Here is a 23,938-nt window from a genome sequence, read left to right on the forward strand (position 1 = left end):
ACTTTCCGAAAACAAATAAGAAAACGGCTTCTTGTGTATAATGTAAAATATTATGTGTTATTTATGCATAACAAAAATATGTTTTGCCAATTTATCATTTCAAAAGAAGTGGATAAGAAGTTTTCATGTCATTGAATAAAAATCGAACAATGGATGAATTAAAACATAATATATTTTTGTGATGAAAGAAGACTACAATGCCAAGTGTAAAACAAGTGAAATCTAATAAGATCAGAGAGTATGAAAATGAAGAAAAACAAAAGTTGAATTTACCAAACAATATAGGAAATGTTTTATGATTTACAGATGTTCACATTTTACATTTATTGAAGATTCCAGAAAAAATTAATTGTATTATTAATATAGAATAACACAGACTGATTGACCCATTGATGGTATTATATAGATGAAAAAATAGTGTATAAATTTCAATTTGAATAACCATGATATCTCTGAAAACTTGATAGGTAGCTATTGTTACTGTATATTTTATACTTCTTAGTATACTAATAATAAAATACCTAAAGGAAATACCAACTACGTAAAAGCCGTCTACATTTTAAACAACATTGTTTGCTATAAGAAAAAAAGGAACCGAGTATAGATAGAAATGTGGCCGTACTTTTTATAAATTTTAATTCACCAAACATAATAAATTTAATATATCTATCCAAAAAATATCTTTCAAGAACAACATAACTTGGGATATCTGCAAAAGTCTTGACAAAAATATGAAATAAAAGTACATACTGTATCATTAAAATATTGATTTAAACATGGTACCTATACCTACAGTCTACAACAAGTTATATAATAATTAAATTAAATAAATACATATCATGGTTTGGATATTATGTTTTCAGTGTAAATATATTATAATGGAAACTTTTTAGTGTGTTTCATTTTCTTATTAATCTAGTGTCTCTTAGTAATAATATTCATAAAGTAGAAATAAATGATTAATATTGCTATACAAATAATTTAAATTGCTTTCATACAATTTTTTAAAATATATTTTCTCAGTATATTTTAATGTTAGATAACTTTGCATATAGCATATTATGTTAAAGCAAGTAACTATTGATTTATAAAATTCTCATTGAATGCTTGTTGATTATTAAATTTTATTATTCCAATTTGATTTGAAATCATATACTTAAATATTTGAAGAGGGTGGGTAGGTACATTTTATTGACACTTAATTTCTATTACAACATTGGTAAAAGCTAAATGAAATAAAAAATCATTATAAATTATTATTAATAGATAAATTATAAATACTTATTACTAATAGATAAATACTTATTACTATACATTTAATGATTTAGTTAGACCGCCTCCTCGGTACAGTGGTTGACGCGTGAGCGTAGAACCGAGGGGTCCTGGGTTCGATTCCCGGTGGAGACGAAAAAAAAAAATGTCTTGGTCTGGCAGGACACAGAAGGCTGATCACCTACTTGTCCCTAAAGAAAAATCGATCAGTGAAACAGATGTAGGAATAATGCATCTGCCCCCTACCCCACTACGGGGACACGGGACTTCACTTTTATACATTTAATGGGATAGTATAGGTTCTACACTTGTTCTACAGATCTTGAATATTAATGATTTAAAAATTTATAAATAATGAAAATGTTCTGTTTTTAAGAATCTATACTCAAAGGGTAAAAAGGGGACCCTATTACTGACTGGCTATATGTCTGTTCATCTGCAACCAGGCTGTATCTCATGAACTGTGATACATTTGAAAATTTCAGAGATCATGATGTCGATGTCGCTTCGACAACAAAAATAATAAAAACCGTAGATAAGCAATCTTGGCAAGGTCTTTTATTAAAGTTTCATACTTGTACGGAAACTTTAGTGTTGTGAGTCCAACTCGGACTTGAATCATTTTTACTATTTAAATCTATGTACCTCCTTACCCACTTACATATTATTTAATAAAAAAGTTAACAGTCCATTTCGACACATTAAATATTTTTGAAAAAGAACAATTATTATGCAAATATACGATGGTTTTATAGACCCCATAGCAATGGTCAGTATTTATTTGTCCTGTTTAACTGTGTCAAATGGTTTAACCTCGATTTTTTACCACTTGTTTTAATAACATCAGTTAAGTATAGAAATTACATCTCGGTTCATTACATATGTTATTATTTTATTCAAAACTATGCGGGTTCTTCAACTATGCTCGCGAAGCCGCTGGCGTGCGGAAAGCTAGTAAAAAAATATATACCTATTCACGAATCACATTCAAGTGTTTTAAAGGTTCATTAAAACTTTTGATGTAAGTAAAAATTTAGGTAGTTAGGCAGGTCTGTATTGTGTATATATGTTGTAGCGGGTTTAGAGGAGTATTTAGGTATATTTGGGAATTATAATGAAGAGCACAGGTTAGGTCGACACGTCTTTAATTAAGAAAAAAAACCTTACAGAAAATGTATCAAACATGCTGAACATTTATTTATTTATTTATTAATACTTTATTGCTCTGAATCATTACAATAATACTTAATCTAAGAACACATTACAACAATTGGCGGTCTTATCGCTATGCAGCGATTTCTTCCAGACAACCGGACGTACGGAGAGAAATTAAATTAGAGGAAAGGTGAAGGGTAGAGCATAAATATATATTTATAAAAGAAATAAAACAAATAAATATAAGACTAAACAAATTACCTGCGTAAAGATATATCCATATAATATATTATAATAGATACAATATATATTCACAAACAAATAAGAGTATGTTACATAACAATAGTATAATATTCATACATATAATATAAATAAATTATATTAAGTACAGCGAGAGAAATGATAATCACGCACCAATGCTTTAAAACTTGATAAGGATTGTGCATTTTTTATATGTACAGGTAAAGCATTCCACAATTTGATTGCCTGAACGGTAAATGAAGTGTCATAGAAGCTGGTGTTGTGTTGTGGCATTATTAATCTTAGCATTTCAGTTGACCGAACAGGTTCACCATTGTTACCTCTAAACACAAATTTTTCTTTGAGATATTTCGGCATTTTCGGGAAAAACAGTACCTGATAAAGAAGATGTAGCACATGAGCATCCCGGCGAAATCGGATCGGTAGCCATTTGAGTTGAGACCGAAACTCAGATACATGGTCATATTTCCGTAGACCAAATATGAATCGTATACAGAGGTTTTGTAAACGTTCAAGCTTGTTTAACTGGTCTACGGAGAGATTGACAAAACTCACATCGGCGTAGTCAAGTATAGGCAAAAGGAGGGATTGTGCTAGTAAAATTTTGGTCGGGAGAACATGAAATTTGTTTTTAAAAAATTGTAAGGCGCAAAAGTTTAGAACATATATGTATTGATAAAATTATGTAAAATTTTGTACTTTACGTAACGCCTAAAAATTAACTTTAAAGAATTTACCTAATAGGCTAAATTTTTTTAGGAAGTCCGTTTATAACTTACCTTGGTCGAATTGGTTCAAAATTTGGAATTGTTTCTGTGTCGCATTGAATTTGTAGATAGCCTTTGTAGATATCTAACTACCTACTTATTGGCGTCTTTTTCTCCAATATTATTTTAAAATTCATACATTAAATTAAAAGCTTATATGAAGCATGGTCCCTACGTGAGGACCCAGGCCTCGGCCCAACCCAGGGTAGAAATCTTCAGTCATTTGAAAATGCATTAGAATTCCCTGTCCATTAAATCCTGCCTATAAATTCCTCATTCTACTATTTTTTCTACTCCAAGAGGCTTTCCATCTTTGAGGTTGCATGGTGCGCGGGCAGCAAGTAGCCCGCGGCGCGTCCCAGGACAGCAATCTTCAGTCATTTAAAAAATGTATTCGAATTTCCTGTCCATTTGTTACTATCTGCTGACAGCGATTCTATAGTCAGTCGGAAATTGGAATGCTTATAAATTCCCTATTCAAGTTTTTTTCTACTCCGGGAGGTCGTCTTCCACCGAATATGCGTGGTGCGCGGGCAGCAAGCAGCCCACGGCGCGTCCCAGGGCAGTAATCTTCAGTCATTTGAAAATGTATTACAATTCCCTGTCCATTTGTTATGATCTGCCATCAGCGATTCCACAGTCAGTTTGAACTGCCTAAAAATTACTTATTCAAATATTTTCTACTCTGAGAGGCTGTCGACCTTCGAGGGTGCGCGATGCGAGGGCAGCAAGCAGCCCGCGGCGCCGTCTTTTGCCGTTGCTATTCAATTTCCCTTCCTACTATGGAAATTTCCATACAAAATTTTCGAAAAAAAAAATTTCGCTTTTTAACAAAAAAAAATATGTGCCTGGAAGCGGACCAGGTTTTGAAGCATTTTTTACTTCGGCGACCCCGACCTACCTGCCACCAGTTCAGAGAACCATTGAATTTCGTGATGTATGGAAAATGGAAACCGGGGGTTGGAGAGGAATTCTGAGTATGTAGTTTTGTAAATCTGGCCGATTAGAGCATAGAAGTCAATTTTCAGACTGATCGTAAAGTAACCGGCGCCACCATCTTGCTTTGAAAAATTGGCCATTTTTGAAAAAAAAATTGCGTCCAATTTGAAATTTCTCCATTGCCCTGGTAGCGCCCCATCTTCCTGATCATTTTTTAGTTCTACACCCCCCACCTATCTGGCGCCGTTTCGGAGAGCCGTCGAATTTCGCGTTGTATGAAACTCGGAAACCAGCGGTGAAAACTCGATTATGAGTATGCCAACTTAATGTGCGGCTCGATTAAAGCCCCTGTGCCAAGTTTCAGCGCGATCAGACCAGCGATGGCCATTTTAGCATTTGTATGGCGGCGGCCATTTTTTCCGCCATTTTGAATTTTTTTCACTATCTGTGGTAATTGCTCGAGGTCTACTCCAAGTTTGGTTCGAGCACCCCAGATGCAGCTGCTACCGTTTGCGCGGGCCGTTGACCGTCTCCGCGGGCTGTGAGAAAGTTCAAAATTTCGGATTTTTCTGGATATCCTGGGAGCTAGGCGAGTATGAATGCATCATTGGTGTGTTTCTCCGTTGCGCCACCTCGTCTAAATTTACGTTTTTATGTTTGCGCCAAAAATGGAAAAATTCCAAAATCGAGCGTCCCACTACGGCTCCCTGGTAGCGTCCCAGGGTGGTGATCATTTTTAGTTCCGGGACCCCCCACCCAACTCGCACCGTTTCCGCGGGCCGTTGGATTTTACGTTGTATGGAAGTTGGAAACGGGGGCCCGGAGCCACTCGAACGGGGCACCGATCGATTCCCCGGCTCGAGCAGAGCACGTGTGCCAAATTTGAGACGTAAGGATTCATAAACGGCGATTTTAGCAAAGTACGGCGGCCATCTTGTTTTCGCGAAAATCCCCATTTTTCCACCACCCCTGGTAATCGCCACCAGTTCCGAGCATTTTTTGTTCAGACACCCCCCCTCCAGGTACCACCGTTTTTGCGCACCTCCAGGGGTCCACTCGGTTTTCGAAGATGATCGAGATCGCTATATTTTTCCTCTGGTCACTCGGCGCACCTCTACACAATCACGTCGTTATCCCCCCCACTTTCCCCGTAGTTTCCGAGAAAAGCGATGTCAATCAGTCAGTCAGTGAGTGGTAGTGTAGCTTTATATATTATAATAATAGAGAACGATTGGTGGACCAAAATCAACATAATACACTTTTCCCTTTTGGTTTTGAAGGTGGAATTACATTCCAACACTATCTCCTAAAAATTTAAATAAATCCATTTACTGAAACAATTACCATCAACATCATAATTACCATCACAACATCATAATTACTATTATGGCTCATGACTTCGGTAAAGTTCGAATATACACAATGCGTGTAAACGCGTAGTTCTTCGCATGCTCACCCAGTTTGTTCTATTCAACCTATCAAAACCTTTCCCAAACATAATTCTCTACATCATCATCAATCATCATCATCCTCATCACCACTGCTCACCTGTTGCCCCTGGTCCACGAGCCTGGCGTTCACCAAAACGCCATGTTCAGGGAAGCTATGTATATGCGTGCCACTCGCGTAGTACATTGCATGCCCGCCTAGTTTAAACGTGCCTTCAAACACGCGATCGCCTAGTGCCACCTGATTGGAATAAACAAAGAATTAGTAAGATCTATGATGTAAGTACTTTTAAATTAGAAGAGTTCAAGGTCTACAAATAATTACCTGGAAAATGCTCAGTAAGTCGTTCAAAGCTGGTACATTTGATCCACCAGTTTCAGGAATCCACCTAACAAAAAAAATACATGTACTTCATCTAACAGACTATTATTTTAAATAAAGAAAAAAAAAGTTTGCTCACCATTGCCGCGTGTTCTCATCATAAAACTTCACGTGTCGCAGTAAAGACGCATTGTACCAATCAGCAAAAACGATAAGAGACAGTCCCGTATCCACAGCCTTTTTCAGAGCGGCCATTTCTTCAGGGAAATACTCGTCTTCTGGATCAACTAGTAAGAGAGCGCCGTACAGTGATGTGTTGATGCAAGTTAAAGGTGAACCTGAGAAATGGCAAAGAAAAAAATGATCTTAATTATATATATGTTAAACTGAAATAATATCGGGAGTTTTTACTAAAAATTGCATTTTCAACTGCAGATTTACCTACTCACCTTACTGAATCGAGAGGTATTTTTCTTTTCTTTATGATTAGATCAGATAGATATACCTGGATCGATCGATCTCTGTATTGGACCAAGTTACCTATCGTATTGACTTATCGTATTTAGTTTGCGTCATGTATTTAGCTTAGCATTAGCATATTACCCGAACTCCCTTAGCTGACCGTGGGGCCCACCATGATGACTAAAAGCAATATAATTTCCAAAGATCGCTCTCCTGCACTTCGTACCCGATCTTCCGTAGCCGTTCTAGACTTTCCACATCACACACCCACCCACAATCTCCACTACCCTGCTCCTACCCGACCTCCTACCTACTACCTACCCGAGCTCCCAAAACTTTCCACTTACTAGAGCTATACAAGAACCACTCACCCATAACTTCCACATAATATCCGTGTTCTCGCAACCGTCGGTACATGTCGCGGAAGTTTGTGTGTATGTGGTCCGCATGCCAGTCGAGCGGGTCGTGCTTGGCGCGAAGATCGTCGCGCGGGAAATACCCTCCCGGGTAGCGCAGGCTGTGGAACTGGTCCCAGAGTAGACGGCGAGATCGTACCGGGACGGGGATAATGCGGGCTCTGTGGGTATATCGATATATTTTCTATTATAAATAACTAGCTTTCCACCCGAGGCTTCGCCCGCTTTGACTAAAACCTAATAAATTATATACTAAAACCTTCCTCTTGAATCACTCTATCTATTAAAAAACCGCATCATAATCCGTTGCGTAGTTTCAAAGATTTAAGCATACAAAGGGACATAGTATTATATGTACTATATAGTGATAATTTGGAACTCGCTTTTTAATAACTAGCTAAAATGGTACTTTTCTAGGTAGATTCAAGTCTTTTTTTTTAAACTTCCAAAGAACACAGCACCTCATGCCGCAATAAGACATCCGAATTCAATGTTAAGTAAAAATTACCGACATTGTCGGTAAAACAATGTGAATGCTGACAGCAAAAAAATGGCCAATTTTAGCCAAATTTATAGTTTACTGACAATAAACGAAGATCCTTCTTATTCAAGTTTCCACCTTGATGATTAAAAAAAAATCATGAAATGTTTTATTTTTTATTACTTAAAGACCTTAAAATGACCTTTAATTATTCCATTTACAATATCACAAAATCCATAGATTTTAAGATGTTTGATGCAATACCAAATATCCCGAGACTTTATTGATGTGTGTATTTTTGGTATAAGAGCTTAGTATTATCTGGTGGTCATAATATTTATTCCCATTAGTTTGTACGACGAATTACTGAAAACACTACTGCATGTATACTATGTATACATATACCATCATAATATAGCGTGGCGATACGTCGCTACGACACGCCATAAATCAGTTTTACGTGCGCCTATAAATATTTCACAACAAAATTCAATAACCGCTTTGACACGTGCGCTTTTGGATGTGCCAAACTATTCTTAATATGTTGATAATATAACAGTTTCATGATTGATAACTAATCTAGACATGGGACAAATGCTATGCCAAAGCCAAAATTATAAGTGATAGGGTTTACATTTCGATATGGGGAAAACCCGATTTTTACATCTCCTTATCAGAAGATGTAAAGACAAGATCTTATTATCATAAGATGAATATAATGATAAAGATTGTGAAATAGTAGAGATGATGTGCTGTCATGTAAACAAATAGTAGTCGATATCGCATGTCCTGATAAATCTTATATATAAAATTCTCGTGTCACAATGTTAGCCTGCATACTCCTCCGAAACGGGTGGACCGATTCTCATTAAATTTTCTGTGCATATCGGGTAAGTCTGAGAATCGGCCAACATCTATTTTTCATATGTACCACGGGCGAAGCCGGGGCGGACCGCTAGTCTATATATATAATTAGTAATAAAAATGAATAACCAATGGTGTTGCTAAGCGCATATTTTGAGAACAGCTGAACCCAAATGTGTTGCTAAGCGCAAATTTTGAGAACAGCTGAACCGATTTCGTAAATTACTTTTTATAATATTTTTTGAAGTACGAGTATGGTCTTTATGGAGAGTAAACGTAATCATGTACCACGAGCGAAGCCGGGGCGGACCGCTAAATATTAATTGTAATATTTTTCGTCGATGTGACAGTTTTACTTGTTTAAAGTAAGATCACTTCCTCATACGTATGAAGCGTCTCATTTAAATGATTATACGATATACTAGCTGCGCTTCGCGGTTTCACCCGTATGGCTTTGCTCCTGTTGGTCTTAGCGTAATAATATACATAGCCTTCCTCGATAAATGGGCTATCTAACAACGAAAGAATTTTTCAAATCGGACCAGTAGTTTCTGAGATTAGCGCGTTCAAACAAACAATCTTTTCAGCTTTATAATATTAGTATAGATTATTTACATACCGTATAGGCAGCATTAGTGTTGTGTTCCTCGTCTTTTGGCGGAACGTCTCGTCGAAACTCTCAACAGTTATGTTGACATGCCCCTTTAAAAAGAAAATAATTATGCTACTTTTTTTACCAAAATTTCCGAACTTACAAATAAATACAGAAATATTATTCTTATTTCATATATTTTTTGTATTTCAAGACTATTATCACCATCAACACTAATTTAGGACGCGCACTATGGTATTGGAACTATCCTTTTAGTATTGTGTATCATGTAGAATACTTTAAGTATTTTTGGTATTTCATATTGGTATAATTCATAGTTTTCTTATATACAAATATAGTACCTACATCCAACAGTCTATTATCCTCTTATTTCTTACAATTACAAGTTTTACAACCAACCTCAACAACACCATCAAAATCGGCGCCGCTCTCCAGCACATTGAATCTCAGAGCCAACCAGCCAGAGTATGGCCATATTATATCAATATAGTCCACAGATACTGACAGCATTGGTCCATTTGGCAAATGGGGATGCCAGCTTACTTGTGTCTGAAAAAAGTACATAATTATATTGATTATTAACAGGTGTCCCTATAAATCTTGTTCTGCAAGTAACTTAAGGGTAAAAAAACGAATTTACAACCTAATTTCTGAACTTTCGTGTTAAAATTCAATATATTAGATACGATAATAAGTCTATAAAATATGTTTTAATTAAATGTTTTAATTAAATAATTATATTTTGGGTAGGATTCAGCCTTAGCTTGTAGTAGTTAGATTGACAAATAATGCATAAAACATGCCCAAAAGTGTCAAATATGCTATGTGGTAATGGTGAAATCGACCTTTCATAGTATAATTTATTAACAAAATATATACTTGCTTAACTATAATTATATTTCTTTTTAAAATTGCTCTGTCATAAATAGCCTCAGCAGAAATTTTATGAACTGATTCATCCAAAGAGGTACCAAAATATGGATGTGCTATCTATTACTATATGCCACATACCACATCCCCTGCTACTCCGAGTCCGTTTATTATCGTAACGTTAGCGATGGTTGGTTGAGCGCTATAGTACAACGGTTGTGTACAATATGGCCACATGTATTGGCATTCTGTGAGATCTATGTAAGGTGGGCTTAGACTTGCTTGTGGCACGTATTCCCTTAGGAACTGGAAATAAAAGATAGTGTAACTACGAACGAAGATTCCAATAAAATTGAAAAATGTAACAAAACCAAATTGTAAAGTAGTTCAAATCAACAGAGAGAAATATTAATTATGACGAGTTAGTACGGTTTATATACAGAAATTAAAGAAAATAAAAATTTTAACGTTTTTATATGAAGTGTGTAGACTCAACAAGAATTAAAGAATTTTTTTAAACTGAAATAAGAAGTACTCTTGGGATAATTTAAACTTGTGGGGATTTACGAATATTATTTTATTTTGTGGGAAGTGCCTTGTCAGTCAGATCTATGTCATTCAAAAATTTGATTGTATTGAAACCGATAGTGTCCAAAACACACGCCAATTTCTCCATACGCCGTACCTGATAAGCGCTAATAAGGTCCAATTTCCCGTGTCCCTGCTCGAACATGTTCGGCCCTTGCAACCGTCTGGCCGTTATACAGAGCGCCTGTTTCACAGACGCGGGTGTCAAGTTCTGCCGCGGGACACCACTAGCTAGCAACGCTATAGCACCGGCCACTACAGGAGAGGCTACTGATGTGCCTGGCAAATAAATATATACTTATAGTTTACTAGGGAATAGTTAATAACACACTTTAAAATAGGATAAAGTCATAAAATTATTGTATTGACCGATACTTGATAAATGTACAAAGTTTGAAATAAATCCGACCGTTTGAAATGGGCCAAAATGATTCTAAAGGAGTCCGTTATAAATACGAATATTATAAACAAAATACATGTATAATATAAGTGTGTTAGTAAGGGAAATAGTTAATGAAAATATATTTTTTCATCCCTAAAAGTGTACATACTTTGTACCATAAGTCATAAGATGGCGTATATTAAAATTCAAGTTATTTTAAGTTATTCAAATGTTAATTGTTCTAAACTCAAACAATTGTAAATTGCTTTATGGTGTGTGGAATAAGATAACATTTATCATATTAAAATATTGTGTGTAAAAAGTTGTTTTCTATTTAGAATGAGATTAATTGAAAGTGATTAAGATGAATTATGTCTTAAAACTACAATAAAGAAATTTCATATTTAAAAAAATTTTCAGTTTAGTTTGTCCTTACTTTTTTATTGTTGTGTTTTACGCACAATTAAAATATTTTTTGGTTTCAAAATAGCATGATTTAAAAAGTGATTATATAAAAAACGTGATATCATCCATTATTGTGTTTTGTTAACCTTAATTAAAAATAGCTATGATTCATTGCTTGTCGCCTATAAAAATCATCGCCTGTAAAATCTTGTAAACGTCGTAATCTATTAATGTAAGAGATTGATAAGATAATGTTGGAAGATTTTAAAAAGATATCAGTTTATAAAGTCGTCCCTACACGGTAATGCAGCATGACATGCGTTACGTGGCGTCATGCAAGAATGATGGTTTAATTAAATGATTTAGGGCCGATTTTTCAATGCGTGGATAAATCTTATTCGTCGAATAATGTATAAAACTACCATTTTAAAAACCTATTCTAATTGCCCGTATTTGACAGTATACGTGACATTTTAATATTATCGTGTAATACTTTATTGGACGGATAAGTTTTATCCAAGCATTGAAAAATCGGCCCTAAAATGAATGACATGCAAACTAAGTGCTTGTAGCTAATTGATGAACTTTTATATTTTCTCACAATTTCAACAGAAGGCTATACCTACTTACGGGCAGACTGAAAATCAGCGCTGTGCAGGTATTAAAGCCCGACAGCATGGCCGGGTCTGACCCGATTGCCATGTAAATTATTATATTTTTTTAAGACGTAATATAAGTAGTTGTTAAGTTAACATGTGGCAATAAATATTTTTTCTTTCTTTCTTTATGCTTATGTATGCTGCATCTACCCCTTACTCCAATGTACGGGACTTCAAAAACTGACATGAAGAATGATAACGGTTGCTTTCATGCAAGAGCTTAGTGTATTCATGCACTATAATCAGCCCAGACGCGATATAAAAACGAACGAAATACGAATTGATTTTTTTAGCCACTCATGCAGCATGAAAATTCACATAAATGCATGTCAAGCTTGCTTTACCGACTTGAGACCACATAAGAAATACGATAATCTTGGATAGTTTTTAACATGGCCATGTATGTTGTCATTTTAATGACGGTCTGTACGATAAGGATACTTGAAAAGGGGAATTACAAGACAAATATAAAAGGCCGAATAGTGACAAAAAACAAAATTCTATTAATAGTTGATAAGTTGATAAGCAATGAATAAATAACATATATAAATGACAATCATACCACTTAGAGATCGACAACCGCCGTTCACACTGGAGCCCCTTACTCCACTCCCATACGTTACTATGTCCGGCTTCATTCGCCCATAACCCTGGAAATAAATAGCAATGTATCTTCAATTTCAAATATTATAGAACTGATTAGCCGCTCCTATTAGCTTTTTTTGTTAAGTCTTATGTCCCCTAGCGGGGTAAGGGGCAGATGCATTATACATCTGTTTCACTGATCGAAATATTGATGATTTAAGGAAAAGTAGGTACAAGTACAGTGGTCGCGGAAGAATTCTAACCAATACCCGCGGCCCCGTCATTAAAGCGGCTCGACGGAACACAGTGGGGTTTTAGTCGGTAAGAATCCGACATAACCTACGGCTCCTTCCCGGGGGCCGTGGGAATCTTTGGAAGATTCCCCCATTATAAAAAATAAAAAAAGGTACTAGTACCGGTAAACATATGTATCAGATCAGCCTTCTGTGTCCTGCCAGACCGAGATATTTTTTTTCTTCATCTACACCGGGAATCGAAACCAGGACCCCCCGGTTCTACGCTCACGCGTCAATCACAGTATGAATTCAAATTCAAATTGCTTTATTTGCAGAATGTAGAATTACAAAGATGTTTGTAGATACAGATAATATAGATCCTTAATGAAGGCTGTCGTATAGCTTAAAATATAATTAGTGAATGGTTTATGACAAAAACATACCCGAAAGGCGAGTACCTAGCTGTTATGCTTAGAAGTAGAACAACTAATCATTTTAAGGCACTTATTGTAAACACCTGCAACTTTCTATTTGTAAAAGAATTTTCAAAATCCGTAAGTATCAGTTTAATCATTACAAACAATTTTTCTTTATCAAGATTATATAGTACAATCAAATCTTTGATATCAAATAATAACAATTAATCATTAATAAATAAATAAATATTAAATAAATATTATAGGACATTATTACACAAATCGACCTAGTCCCACAGTAAGCTCAATGAAGGCTTGTGTTGTGGGTACTATAAATATAATATTTAATAAATACATATATAGATAATAACACCCAGACCCAAGAACAAATAATTTAGTTCATCACACAAATATTTTCCCTGATCGGGGATCGAACCCGGGACCGTCGGCTCAGTAGGCAGTTACTTTACCACTGCGCCAACTGCGTCGTCAATGCATGTTACGATTGATATGCCTACGTCTAATAGTTTTACTGATATAATATTATATACAAACATTATTTAAATATTAGACTTCACTATCCGATCATCGAAGTACATTCTCATATACATGAAGTACATTCATAACCGTATACTATAAATTACAAAATTCCTTAACTCACATGAGGCAGTTCCCAGGTAGTCATGCCCCTAGAAGAGAACTTCGCGATCCGATCATCGAACCCGATACCTCCTACTCCGATGACGTCCATTTGGTCCGCTGGGTTGTTGAGCGTCCCGTAGAGGGGACCGTCGTTACCAATGGCTGATACCATTATCACCTGAATAAATGAATATAATTGTGGAAAACTCACTTTGCGTTTATGCAGACAAAACTGGGAAAACCTCGAAAATAAAGAGATAAATAAATAAAACTATAAAGCTTGAAGCTCTAAATTTGGGCTTATAAAATGCAGAACTTTAAGAATTACTTCATTTCAATTAGGGAAATAAGCTACTGGATATTAGTATGTATTCAACTGCACTTTTAGAAGAAAAATACTTTACCTTATTAGCAGTAAGTTCCCACACTTTATCTACAAACGGATGGTCCATAAAGTCAGGTCCTCCGATGCTCAAATTAAGTACATCTATCTTTTTCATTATAGCGTAGTTGAACGCGTCCAAAAACCACGATGTGTATGACACCTGAAAATATGCATTAAATAAATATTTTCGTCAAGTCTTCAGTCCAATCCATACTAATATTATAAATGCGAAAGTAACTCTGTCTGTCCGTCTGTTACTTAATCACGCCTCAGAACCAATTTGCATGAAATTTGGTATGGAGATATTTTGATACCCGAGAAAGGACACAGGCTACCTTTTATTGCGTAATATGTAACACGGGCGAAGCCGGGGCGGACCTCTAGTTTCTTATGAATATAATATTTAAATGTCAATGTATATCTTAGTCTCTCCCTGAACCAAGCTTCGCAACACTTACCCATATAAAACCCACCGCATTATCCGCATAAAAGTGTATACATATCTTTATACACAGAACACTTATCGCTAAAAATGCACCTGATTATCCTTAAAAACTGTAAATATATGCAGATCAGCGTCCGGCGCGAAGCCCAAGCAGGCCGCCTTGGACGCAATCACACCGGCCACAAATGTCTAGTGTCCGAGCGCGTCGTCCAGCATCTCCTTACAATCTTAACAACTCCACGACTCTTATTCCTTTAAACTCACCTGATTATCAGTAAACACCCTAAATATATGTAGTTCAGCGTCCGGCGCAAAGCCCAAACAGTCCGCCTTGGACGCAATCACGCCGGCCACAAATGTCCCGTGTCCAAGCGCGTCGTCCAACGTCTTTTCACCGGTCCAATCCGTCCGTTCCCGGATACGGCCAAAGTGCGGGTGGTTGCGCGACAGACCCGTGTCGAAGACCGCCACTTTTATACCTTCGCCTAGAAAACAGAAATATTTTGATAAAACATCCCCTATAAAATCATAAATAAAAAAAAACAGAGAATAATTATCATGTATGTTGTGTTAAAAATTTTGATTCAATCGGCTTTAATAGTTTAATATCCCATATCAAATAAACAAATAATATTTAATAATGATTTTTGACCGTTACATTTACAATCTATTTGTACATGAATAGTTGGCAGCGCCACAATGTAAACAATACATATAAATACCTACTTATGTTATTTTCCTCAGAAAACAATGAAGTAATATTGAAAAGCGTGAACATATTAATTTATAAAATGAACGTGAACATATATTGATAAACAGAGTAATATAGTAAATTAAAATATTAAATAATGTTATAACATCCACAATACCTGTAACTCCAAGGGACCATAGTACATCAGCTTTGAGAACTGATGTGATTTGACGAGGTACAGTCCTTAACAGCTTGCGAGATGAATATCCATCACTCTAAAACATACATTATAATTTTAATTTTCTTTATTTAATAGGTACAAAGAAGTTACTTTTTTCTATAATCAATTGCATTTTGCTTATCCTGTACTAGTTAGATACTAATCTTAACATATTACAGTAATAGAATTAGAATTAATTCAGCAAGCTATAAAAAAGGAATGTCAACATTATCCTTACATCTTTAGTTTTTCTAGAGGAATGTAAAGAGCGCGAGCGATGCCGGTGATTCCTCCAGCCGCCATACAGACAACCAGGATTGTCACAGTCATCCTACAAATATAATAAAGATAGATTGGTTACAAACACAACATTTGACCAAACATTTGTTCAAGAACGGCACAATAACACACACAATTAGACATCAAAGTAAGATGACATGAAATTACTGTGACAAATGAAGTAAAATCTGGCTAATTAGATACATTTGAACATGCCAATCTCAGAGAGCTTATAGTCTTTGAATATCTTTCTGCTTATATTGTAATTGGTTTAATTGTGATAGTAGTTTTTTTTTTTTTTTTTTACTTAAGATAGGGAAGCGCTTGACCGCAATCTCGCCTGATGGAAAACTAAGTTGCTTTAGCCCCTGGATTAGTTTGCAGTTGTGACCAGGCAGGCGCACTTAATTTAAAATAATAAAACTTTCAACACTTTGTAACATATAACCTTTATGGAAATAAGTAAATGTTTATTAATAAAATACTTCCAGTACTGGGTGTTTAAAAATGAAATATAATAAAATTATTTTTATTTTACTCATTTAGGAGCACACAAGTCAAATTTAATAAAATTCATCATAAAATGAAGCAAACAAAATAAAGATAACAGCATCCTGGACCGGTAAATATAACATCATATAGATAATATGCAAATATTACTAACTCTTATCCCAATATATCCTTCAATAAAGATAACACAGTAAAACTTAATTTTAGACTAAATTAACAATGATAAAATATGCATGAATCATTAATTTTCAAAAAATCTCATCATTAAGTACAAAAAAACATGTGTTCATGACTCTTTGAATATAATTTATTTTATGTATATTTTACCTCTTTAATATATTTTATAGTGCGCTGCACTTGTCGTTGAGCTGTTACTCTCCGAACAGCAGGGTGGTCCTTGAGGGCATCAAGAGCAACCCTTCCATGGTCATTTAGTACAACCACCTCAAAGTCACTAGGATATTCCTTAGCTGCATTTTCACGTTGCTGTACTGTCCAATTTGTTATCTAAAACAAATTTAATAAAAAAAATACTCTCTACAATTATAATTTAGAATATGCTTATATCAAACATTGTTGAATCAATGTCATTTATATGAAAATTTATGATAATTCGCAGATAGCTGTATTCAATAAAGAAATTGCAGTGCTCTTACTTTTACATACATTTTGCTAAACAGCTACTTTTGTTACAGATATAATATACTATCTACATAAGACTTTGTAACTCATATCCTGCTTTCGCTTTGCTCAAAAAATATTGTTGTTGTGTGTGTATGTTTTTACTTAGCATTGGCAACCAATTACAGAAGCACGAATCAATGTTCTCGCAAGTGTATATACATGATTTTGTCATATATATAAATATCTATGGATACATCAGCCGCCAACAATACAATGACTAAAATAATACAAGTTGTTGACACACATTGTACCATGTACTTACCCCAGCATTTCTTAATGCCGCAGCTACGTAGTTTTCCCGCGATGTTTTTGTGTAATATCCATTGAAAGTTATTATGTGCTCACTCCGAACTACATCCGTTGAAAACTCATATTCCACACGTTCCGCGGTAGTTGAATTACATAAAACATTTCCATCGTGTTTTTCTGCTTTGATAAATAATGTTGAAGTAATCCATCCTACTAAAAACAAATACATAAAATGGGTCAAACCCATGTCTAATAACTTCTAACCATAACACATTGCTCATTGGTAAAAACTATGAAATTTATGGGACGTTTTTTGTATTTTTGTTTGTGAAAAGCATTTTACAGTAACACATTTCTCATTATTACAATGGAAGCTTAGCACAAAAATCGCAAAAAGCGGACGTAAGCCGTCGAAAGATAGAAGTCTGAAGTCTGAAGACATAAAATTATTGTTGTAACTGTCACTGTCAGCTGTCGACTCGACAGTCGACAGTGTCGAGTGTCGACTGACATGCTTGACATAACCATAGACTAGTATTAGCTTTGTTGTGTGGTGGTTGTGTGCAATAAAATGTGTGATTATAGAAATCAAGCACCGAAATATCACCGATTAACAAAGCTCATTTAAAAATTAGCAATACAATAATGTATTTTTTATAGAATATTGAAAAAACTTAATTACCTGATACTTTCATGATGCTTTCATACAACTTGCAACGGTCATTTTCACGTGGCACAATAGGGATTGTGGATTTTTTATCCACTTGATAAAAAATCAATGTGCCACGTCAAAATCCCGTCATTTTTCGTTATATTTCAAAGTTTTGTTAAGTTTAACAGTATACCTATATTTCTATTATTTTTTATTATTTTGATACATTATAAACATACTCAAAAATGGCTTACAATACAAAAGAAAGATTTTCGGATGCACCACAATATTATAGACTGCTTGATCCTGGGGCATATCAAAATATGAATAGACCAATGATCAAACCTAATAAAGCACCTTTTCTAGCAAATTCCCAAAGGAAAATAAAATCTGGATCAGTTATATGGACCCACGCTATATATTCTAGTGATATAAAACCTAAAATTCCCAATTGCACTGCAATGATGTCAAAAATTCCAAGATTTTCCTATGAAAAAAGCAATTCAAGCATGTTAGAAGATCTTTTGTGTGAATGTAAAGATCCAAATGTATGTGAATGTGAAGAGGAAGAAAAAAATGCTCCAGAAGTATTATGTCAATCAAAAAAACCAAGAGTCCTTTTTAAAGGCGCCCCACCTAGATCTCAGCTAGGAAATGGTATTTCGGCTCCATCTAAGAGAGATCTTGGCTATGCCGTCCTTCCGGATGGTTCCAAAAAACGAATTTTTATTATGCCCGATAAAGAATGTCCTCCTTTTTATGACACTAATATAAATGAATCTACAGCCTTTTATAGAGGATGCAAATGGAGTCGTTGGACATCCAAAATATCTAAAACCTGTACGGACACAACACCCGGTCCTGCACATTACATATTAGAACATGAACCTTCCTTTAATGAAATCTGCGCTGAGAGAGTACGAGCATTTAAACGAAAAACTACAAAGCAGTTGCGTTTTATAGAAATGGTACAGCGAAGAAATATACTAGAAAATTTACCAGGACCGAGTTCTTATAGTCCAACACTACCAAAAGGTACTGATTTAAGTTTCCTTGGACCAAAGGCTGCTCGGTTTATGACATCGCAGTTTAACATATGTCCGGGACCAGCTCAATATTGGGTCAAGCGAGACTTTGATAAACCTGAAGCTCCTAAAAAAATATGTCAAGCCATTTTGCCAGCTCCAGCACCCTTTGGTGTTAAGGCCGTTCGATTAAAACCACGTAAAGAAGAAGGTCCAAGTCCTGCATCCTACAATCCTGTTTATAAACCATGTCAGTTCATTCGTTGCACAAAAGCACCATTTCTGATATCAACAGAAAGATTTAAAGAAAAAGAACCTGAAGATATTGATGATGAAGTTGTAATTGATAATGAATCTTTGATTGATAAAAACAAAAAACAAGAACCAAAGCCAACACCCACATGGCAATTCAAATCAGTTGTCCCAAGAATGAAACCATTGACAAAAGCTGGCCTTAAGTCCGTAAATACAATTTCGCCAAACATAAGAATAAAAAGGTTTATGAAGCTACAGAGAGCTGCTCCATTTTTCTCTTCTGAAGGCCGTTTTCTTCCGTGGTATAACTGGATTCCGATACATGCGAAAGAGAAAACTCCAGGACCCGCTTATTATAATTTAACTCCACCTGAATGTTACCCAGCTGTTAGCCGTGGCCCGTTATTTAGATCGCCAAGATTTCGTAGCCACTATCAACAAAGTCCAGCGCCAAATGAGTATAAAGTTGTAATTGGAATTGAAAATATTTTACATACTCATAATCAACACCTAAAAGAAAATTTAGAGAAGAAACACAAATTTCATTGGCAACCAACTCGCAAACCCAGACCATTAAATAACGAAGAGAAAGAAAAAGTTTTATTGCGGGAATCGATAGCACTGCTTAATACTATTGATGTAACAGACAGCAAAAGTTCTAACTATGTTCACGCAAAACACCTCGGTCATGAAAATAAGAAGACACTACGTTGTTTTGGTGAGGGTTAAGCTATTAATAATAATAATTATTCTTCACGTCTTATAAATTCTCGGGACAAGAAATATTAAAGAAACTCAGCTATAATGATTTGAATTTCAATATGTAACTAAAGTCCGGTCGCGGAGCAGGAAGAATTTCGTACATTAACCTGTTATTACCTGTCACTGTCACTCCCTTGTAAAAATAATGTGTCTTGCTCGCACAGGTGCAATGACCGCCGTCCTTAGGGATTGTAAACCTTTAACCTGAGAGCGTAAGATTTGTGTTTGCTTGATTGGTGTCAGGTGTTCAATTATGATTTTGTGAATTCAAAATTTATAAGAATAAACCTCAAACTCTTTATGTCCAATCAAAATCCGCCTAAGTCGAAATCGCGTGTTAGACTAACGTATTTCTGTAATATTGTACATAGTAAATTATTTTTTGAAAAATAAGGTCATAAAGAAGTTTCACTTCTTATGTGTGTACACGCACACTTTTTTTATATAATATGTATATCGTTGTTATTGAAAAAGTTAAAATGTAACTAACTAATAAGTATTGTAAATGAATAATTATTTAATAAATTAGTAAAAAACATTTTCTCCTCCAAATATTTCATGTAAACTGCACTTCATTCAAAAATGTTTGTGACCACTGTCAGTAGGTAAAGAGGTCATTGTACGAAATTCTTTCTGCTCCGCGACCGGACTTTAGTATTTATTACTTTTGTATTGTTATTGTAGTAGGTAATATGTACTTAGTATTGAAAATTATTTAAATTTCGTAAAATATTATATATAAAAAACCGGAATAACAGCTTATAATGGATCTCACAAGTCACAGCCAAGTTTAGCATAATCAGTCATTTTAAGCCTTGTATTCATTAGGCAACATTTGTCAATAAACTATGTTTATTATCAGTTTATAAAATATGTAATAACCGTGTTTCATTATCTTACAAGAGCTTTGATAAAGGGCGCCATTTAATTTACGGCCTGGCTAAGCTACAAGTAAATATGGTAAAATGCTTAAATAAGCTACGACATATTAACAATAGAAACTGCAACAAAACGACAAAAAGTTTTCTCAGTTAAAATAAATATTTACTCGTGAAAATTAAAGTTTTGAGTTAACAATGCGACGTCTTAAGTTAATATTTTTTTTAAGGATCCTTCCTTAAAAACATGGTTAGCGTGTTATGGTTGTGTGCTTCGGATCCGTGCTATGGTTAATATATGTTCTATGAATGCGACCTGGGGATGCGTGCTAGCTGCGCATCTTTATAGTACATCGTACTAGCACCGCTACATAGCTTAGCATTGGTGGAAACGGTCATAATAAGTATAGAAATAGTTTCATAGCATATCTATATTAAATTTTCGTAACTTATACTGCATAGCACATCTCTCGTGGATAAGCACCCTAAATATCATTCAGATACTCACACGTCTGCATCTCGTGTTGTTGTCATAATATATGGAAACCGCCTAATAATTTTGTAACTTCTAATTACCAAAGAATACGTAATAATATATTTTCGATAAATAATGAATAATAATGTTGAAATCACGTTGAAATAAAATCATCAATAGTATGTTCTCACAGGAGTATTCACACAGGGTATTCAACAGATAAGAAATATTGTTTTGCAGGAATGATCATAAACAAACTGTCAATAACAATTGACATTGACAAATTTGACATATTTTGATTTTTGACAACTGACTGTAGTAGTGGTAGTGTTAGCGATAAAAAATAAAAACTATTGTCTTAAGTTTTTAAAAAACTTATAACAAGCGTTCTAATTATTCATAAAAATACATTGACCAAATTATTATACTGCATACTATTCACAATTGGATATATTTTCGTAAATAGTCTAACAGAAATAAAGCACATTCAATGATGTCTAGGTTAGGAGCGCTCCATTTAACAAAAAATTCTGGAACCAAACATACTGGCACTGTCATATTTTTCCATGGATCAGGTAAAGTACACTCTTATTTTTGGGTACATTTGCATTGGGGTTATCTTAACATGGAAAAATCGTTTAATATATTTTTGATAACAGTAATCTAAACAGATTCCAGCTTCATCTTGTATGAAATACTTTAAACATTGACAAAATGAAATTGAGCATTATTGAAACATATTTTTAAAATGTATTCTTATAAAAAAAATTACTTAATTCGCTGAATATTACAGATGTTGTGCAATGTTAAATTTAACTTTTCAGGTGCAACGGGAGATCATATAAAGGAATGGGTTCAAATACTGTCTAAAAATTTTTCATTTCCACAAATAAAAATCCTATACCCAACTGCTCCTTTACAACCATACACGCCAGCTGGTGGTCAAAAGAGCAATGTATGGTTTGATCGGATGGACATTAGCCCAAATGTTCCCGAAGTAGATAATTCTTTGGCACAAATAGAAGTAGAAGTACGGAATCTCATAAAGAAGGAAACAGAATCTGGAATACCTGTTAACAGAATTATTGTAGGTAATAACAATGAATGTGCTCTTTACTATCTATTGCTAACACTTAATATAATTACATTGGAAATCATTAACTAGATAAATTACAGGAACAATTGTACCTATAATTGTAACATATTTATCTCAACTTTTATTTTATATAAGTGAAGTAATTGTGTCTAGAATGATTGAAATAAAATTTAACAATAGTGAAATGGAAAATTTCTAGTTATAATACATATTTTTCAAGCATTGTACTTATATTAAAAATTTATGAAAAACATCATTTAAAAAGTGAAATTTTGATTATGTTCAGGTGGATTTTCAATGGGTGGTGCATTAGCTCTGCACACTGCATACAGATGGGAACCTAATGTTGCAGGCGCCTTTGCTTTCAGCTCATTTCTCAATGAGAACTCAGCTGTTTACCAAGAAATTAAAAAGAGTGATAAAGGTAATAGTCGCTACTATGAATCAGTATTTATTTACTATTTTTATTGGATACAATATTATTTTTGATTAGTCCAAACTATATTTATACCAATTTTAATGGATGTTTTTCACCATTTTGTTTTCAGTGCCACCTCTTCTTCAAATACATGGGAATGTAGATGACTTAGTAGATTTGTCATGGGGCCAAACAACATTTAATCAGTTAAAAGCTCTCGGTGTTCAAGGAGAATTCCATATTATGGATAGATTGGGACATTCTCTAAATTCAAGAGGCTTAAATATAATAAAATCATGGATAGAAAAACATTTACCTGAAATATAATAATATAAGTGATATGGTGCTTGTAAACTTGTTTGAGGCCAATGATAATAAATATGGATTTATAGTTGTTAGCAGGATGTTTTGTTTTAATTATACCCAATATTAATTACTGTTATACATTGATTATTTAACTTGTTCAGGTACTATTTATGTTTATGAAAAGAACTGAAGTTTACAGAAGAATCGTTTCAATTATAAAACAAAATGTTATGTAATTACATATTTTCATAATTCAATCAATATGGCTTATTTGGCATTATTATTCATCATATATAGCCAAGCGCGAATTTACAATTTCGACTTAAGCGAATATGCATAGCAAATGTTTAGCGAAATTTTGCTTATGTTTAAGTGTAATGAAAATCATTCAGCATGCATGGTGAATTTTTTATATAGGTAATTTTATAAAAGGTTGGTATATATATATGTACTAGCGGCCCGCCCCGGCTTCGCCCGTGGTACATATGAAAAATAGATGTTGGCCGATTCTCAGACTTACCCGATATGCACAGAAAATTTCATGAGAATCGGTCCACCCGTTTCGGAGGAGTATGCAGACTAACATTGTGACACGAGAATTTTATATATAAGACTAGCGGTCCGCCCCGGCTTCGCCCGTGGTACATATGAAAAATAGATGTTGGCCGATTCTCAGACTTACCCGATATGCACAGAAAATTTCATGAGAATCGGTCCACCCGTTTCGGAGGAGTATGCAGACTAACATTGTGACACGAGAATTTTATATATAAGAACTAGCGGTCCGCCCCGGCTTCGCCCGTGGTACATATGAAAAATAGATGT

At 34.6% G+C, this 23,938-nt stretch overlaps 3 protein-coding genes across 3 annotated transcripts in view; 2 read left to right on the forward strand and 1 right to left on the reverse strand.

Moving 5' to 3' along the window:
* Positions 1-17,685, reverse strand: part of S1P (membrane-bound transcription factor site-1 protease) — a 60,538-nt gene extending 42,853 nt beyond the window's left edge. The window contains exons 1-16 of the mRNA XM_090104946.1: positions 17,260-17,685; positions 16,641-16,820; positions 15,763-15,855; positions 15,483-15,579; positions 14,878-15,098; positions 14,188-14,328; positions 13,803-13,961; positions 12,467-12,554; positions 10,556-10,737; positions 10,012-10,176; positions 9,400-9,549; positions 9,007-9,089; positions 6,998-7,203; positions 6,304-6,502; positions 6,168-6,231; positions 5,943-6,083 (exon numbers count right to left, since the gene is read on the reverse strand). Coding sequence (XP_089961072.1) covers positions 5,943-6,083; positions 6,168-6,231; positions 6,304-6,502; positions 6,998-7,203; positions 9,007-9,089; positions 9,400-9,549; positions 10,012-10,176; positions 10,556-10,737; positions 12,467-12,554; positions 13,803-13,961; positions 14,188-14,328; positions 14,878-15,098; positions 15,483-15,579; positions 15,763-15,855; positions 16,641-16,820; positions 17,260-17,493 — 2,403 coding nt within the window. The 5' untranslated portion in view covers positions 17,494-17,685. The remainder of the gene's footprint in view (positions 1-5,942; positions 6,084-6,167; positions 6,232-6,303; positions 6,503-6,997; positions 7,204-9,006; positions 9,090-9,399; positions 9,550-10,011; positions 10,177-10,555; positions 10,738-12,466; positions 12,555-13,802; positions 13,962-14,187; positions 14,329-14,877; positions 15,099-15,482; positions 15,580-15,762; positions 15,856-16,640; positions 16,821-17,259) is intronic.
* A 458-nt stretch (positions 17,686-18,143) lies between these two features.
* LOC149911293 (uncharacterized) lies at positions 18,144-19,907 on the forward strand. The gene has a single exon (XM_090119772.1). The coding sequence runs from the start codon at positions 18,144-18,146 to the stop codon at positions 19,905-19,907; it is 1,764 nt and encodes a 587-aa protein (XP_089975898.1).
* A 1,699-nt stretch (positions 19,908-21,606) lies between these two features.
* LOC149911294 (lysophospholipase-like protein 1) lies at positions 21,607-23,211 on the forward strand. The gene is made up of 4 exons (XM_090114845.1): positions 21,607-21,868; positions 22,118-22,384; positions 22,676-22,813; positions 22,938-23,211. Exons 1-4 carry the CDS (start codon positions 21,784-21,786, stop codon positions 23,132-23,134), a joined length of 687 nt encoding a protein of 228 aa, XP_089970971.1. The 5' UTR covers positions 21,607-21,783; the 3' UTR covers positions 23,135-23,211.
* Positions 23,212-23,938: the final 727 nt, after the last annotated feature.

Source organism: Colias eurytheme, chromosome 1 (assembly GCF_061535395.1).
Source record: "Colias eurytheme isolate Ceu_HAF_F1 chromosome 1, ilColEury1 Martin Lab GWU primary, whole genome shotgun sequence".
In the NCBI taxonomy this organism is placed as follows: Eukaryota; Metazoa; Arthropoda; class Insecta; order Lepidoptera; family Pieridae; genus Colias; species Colias eurytheme.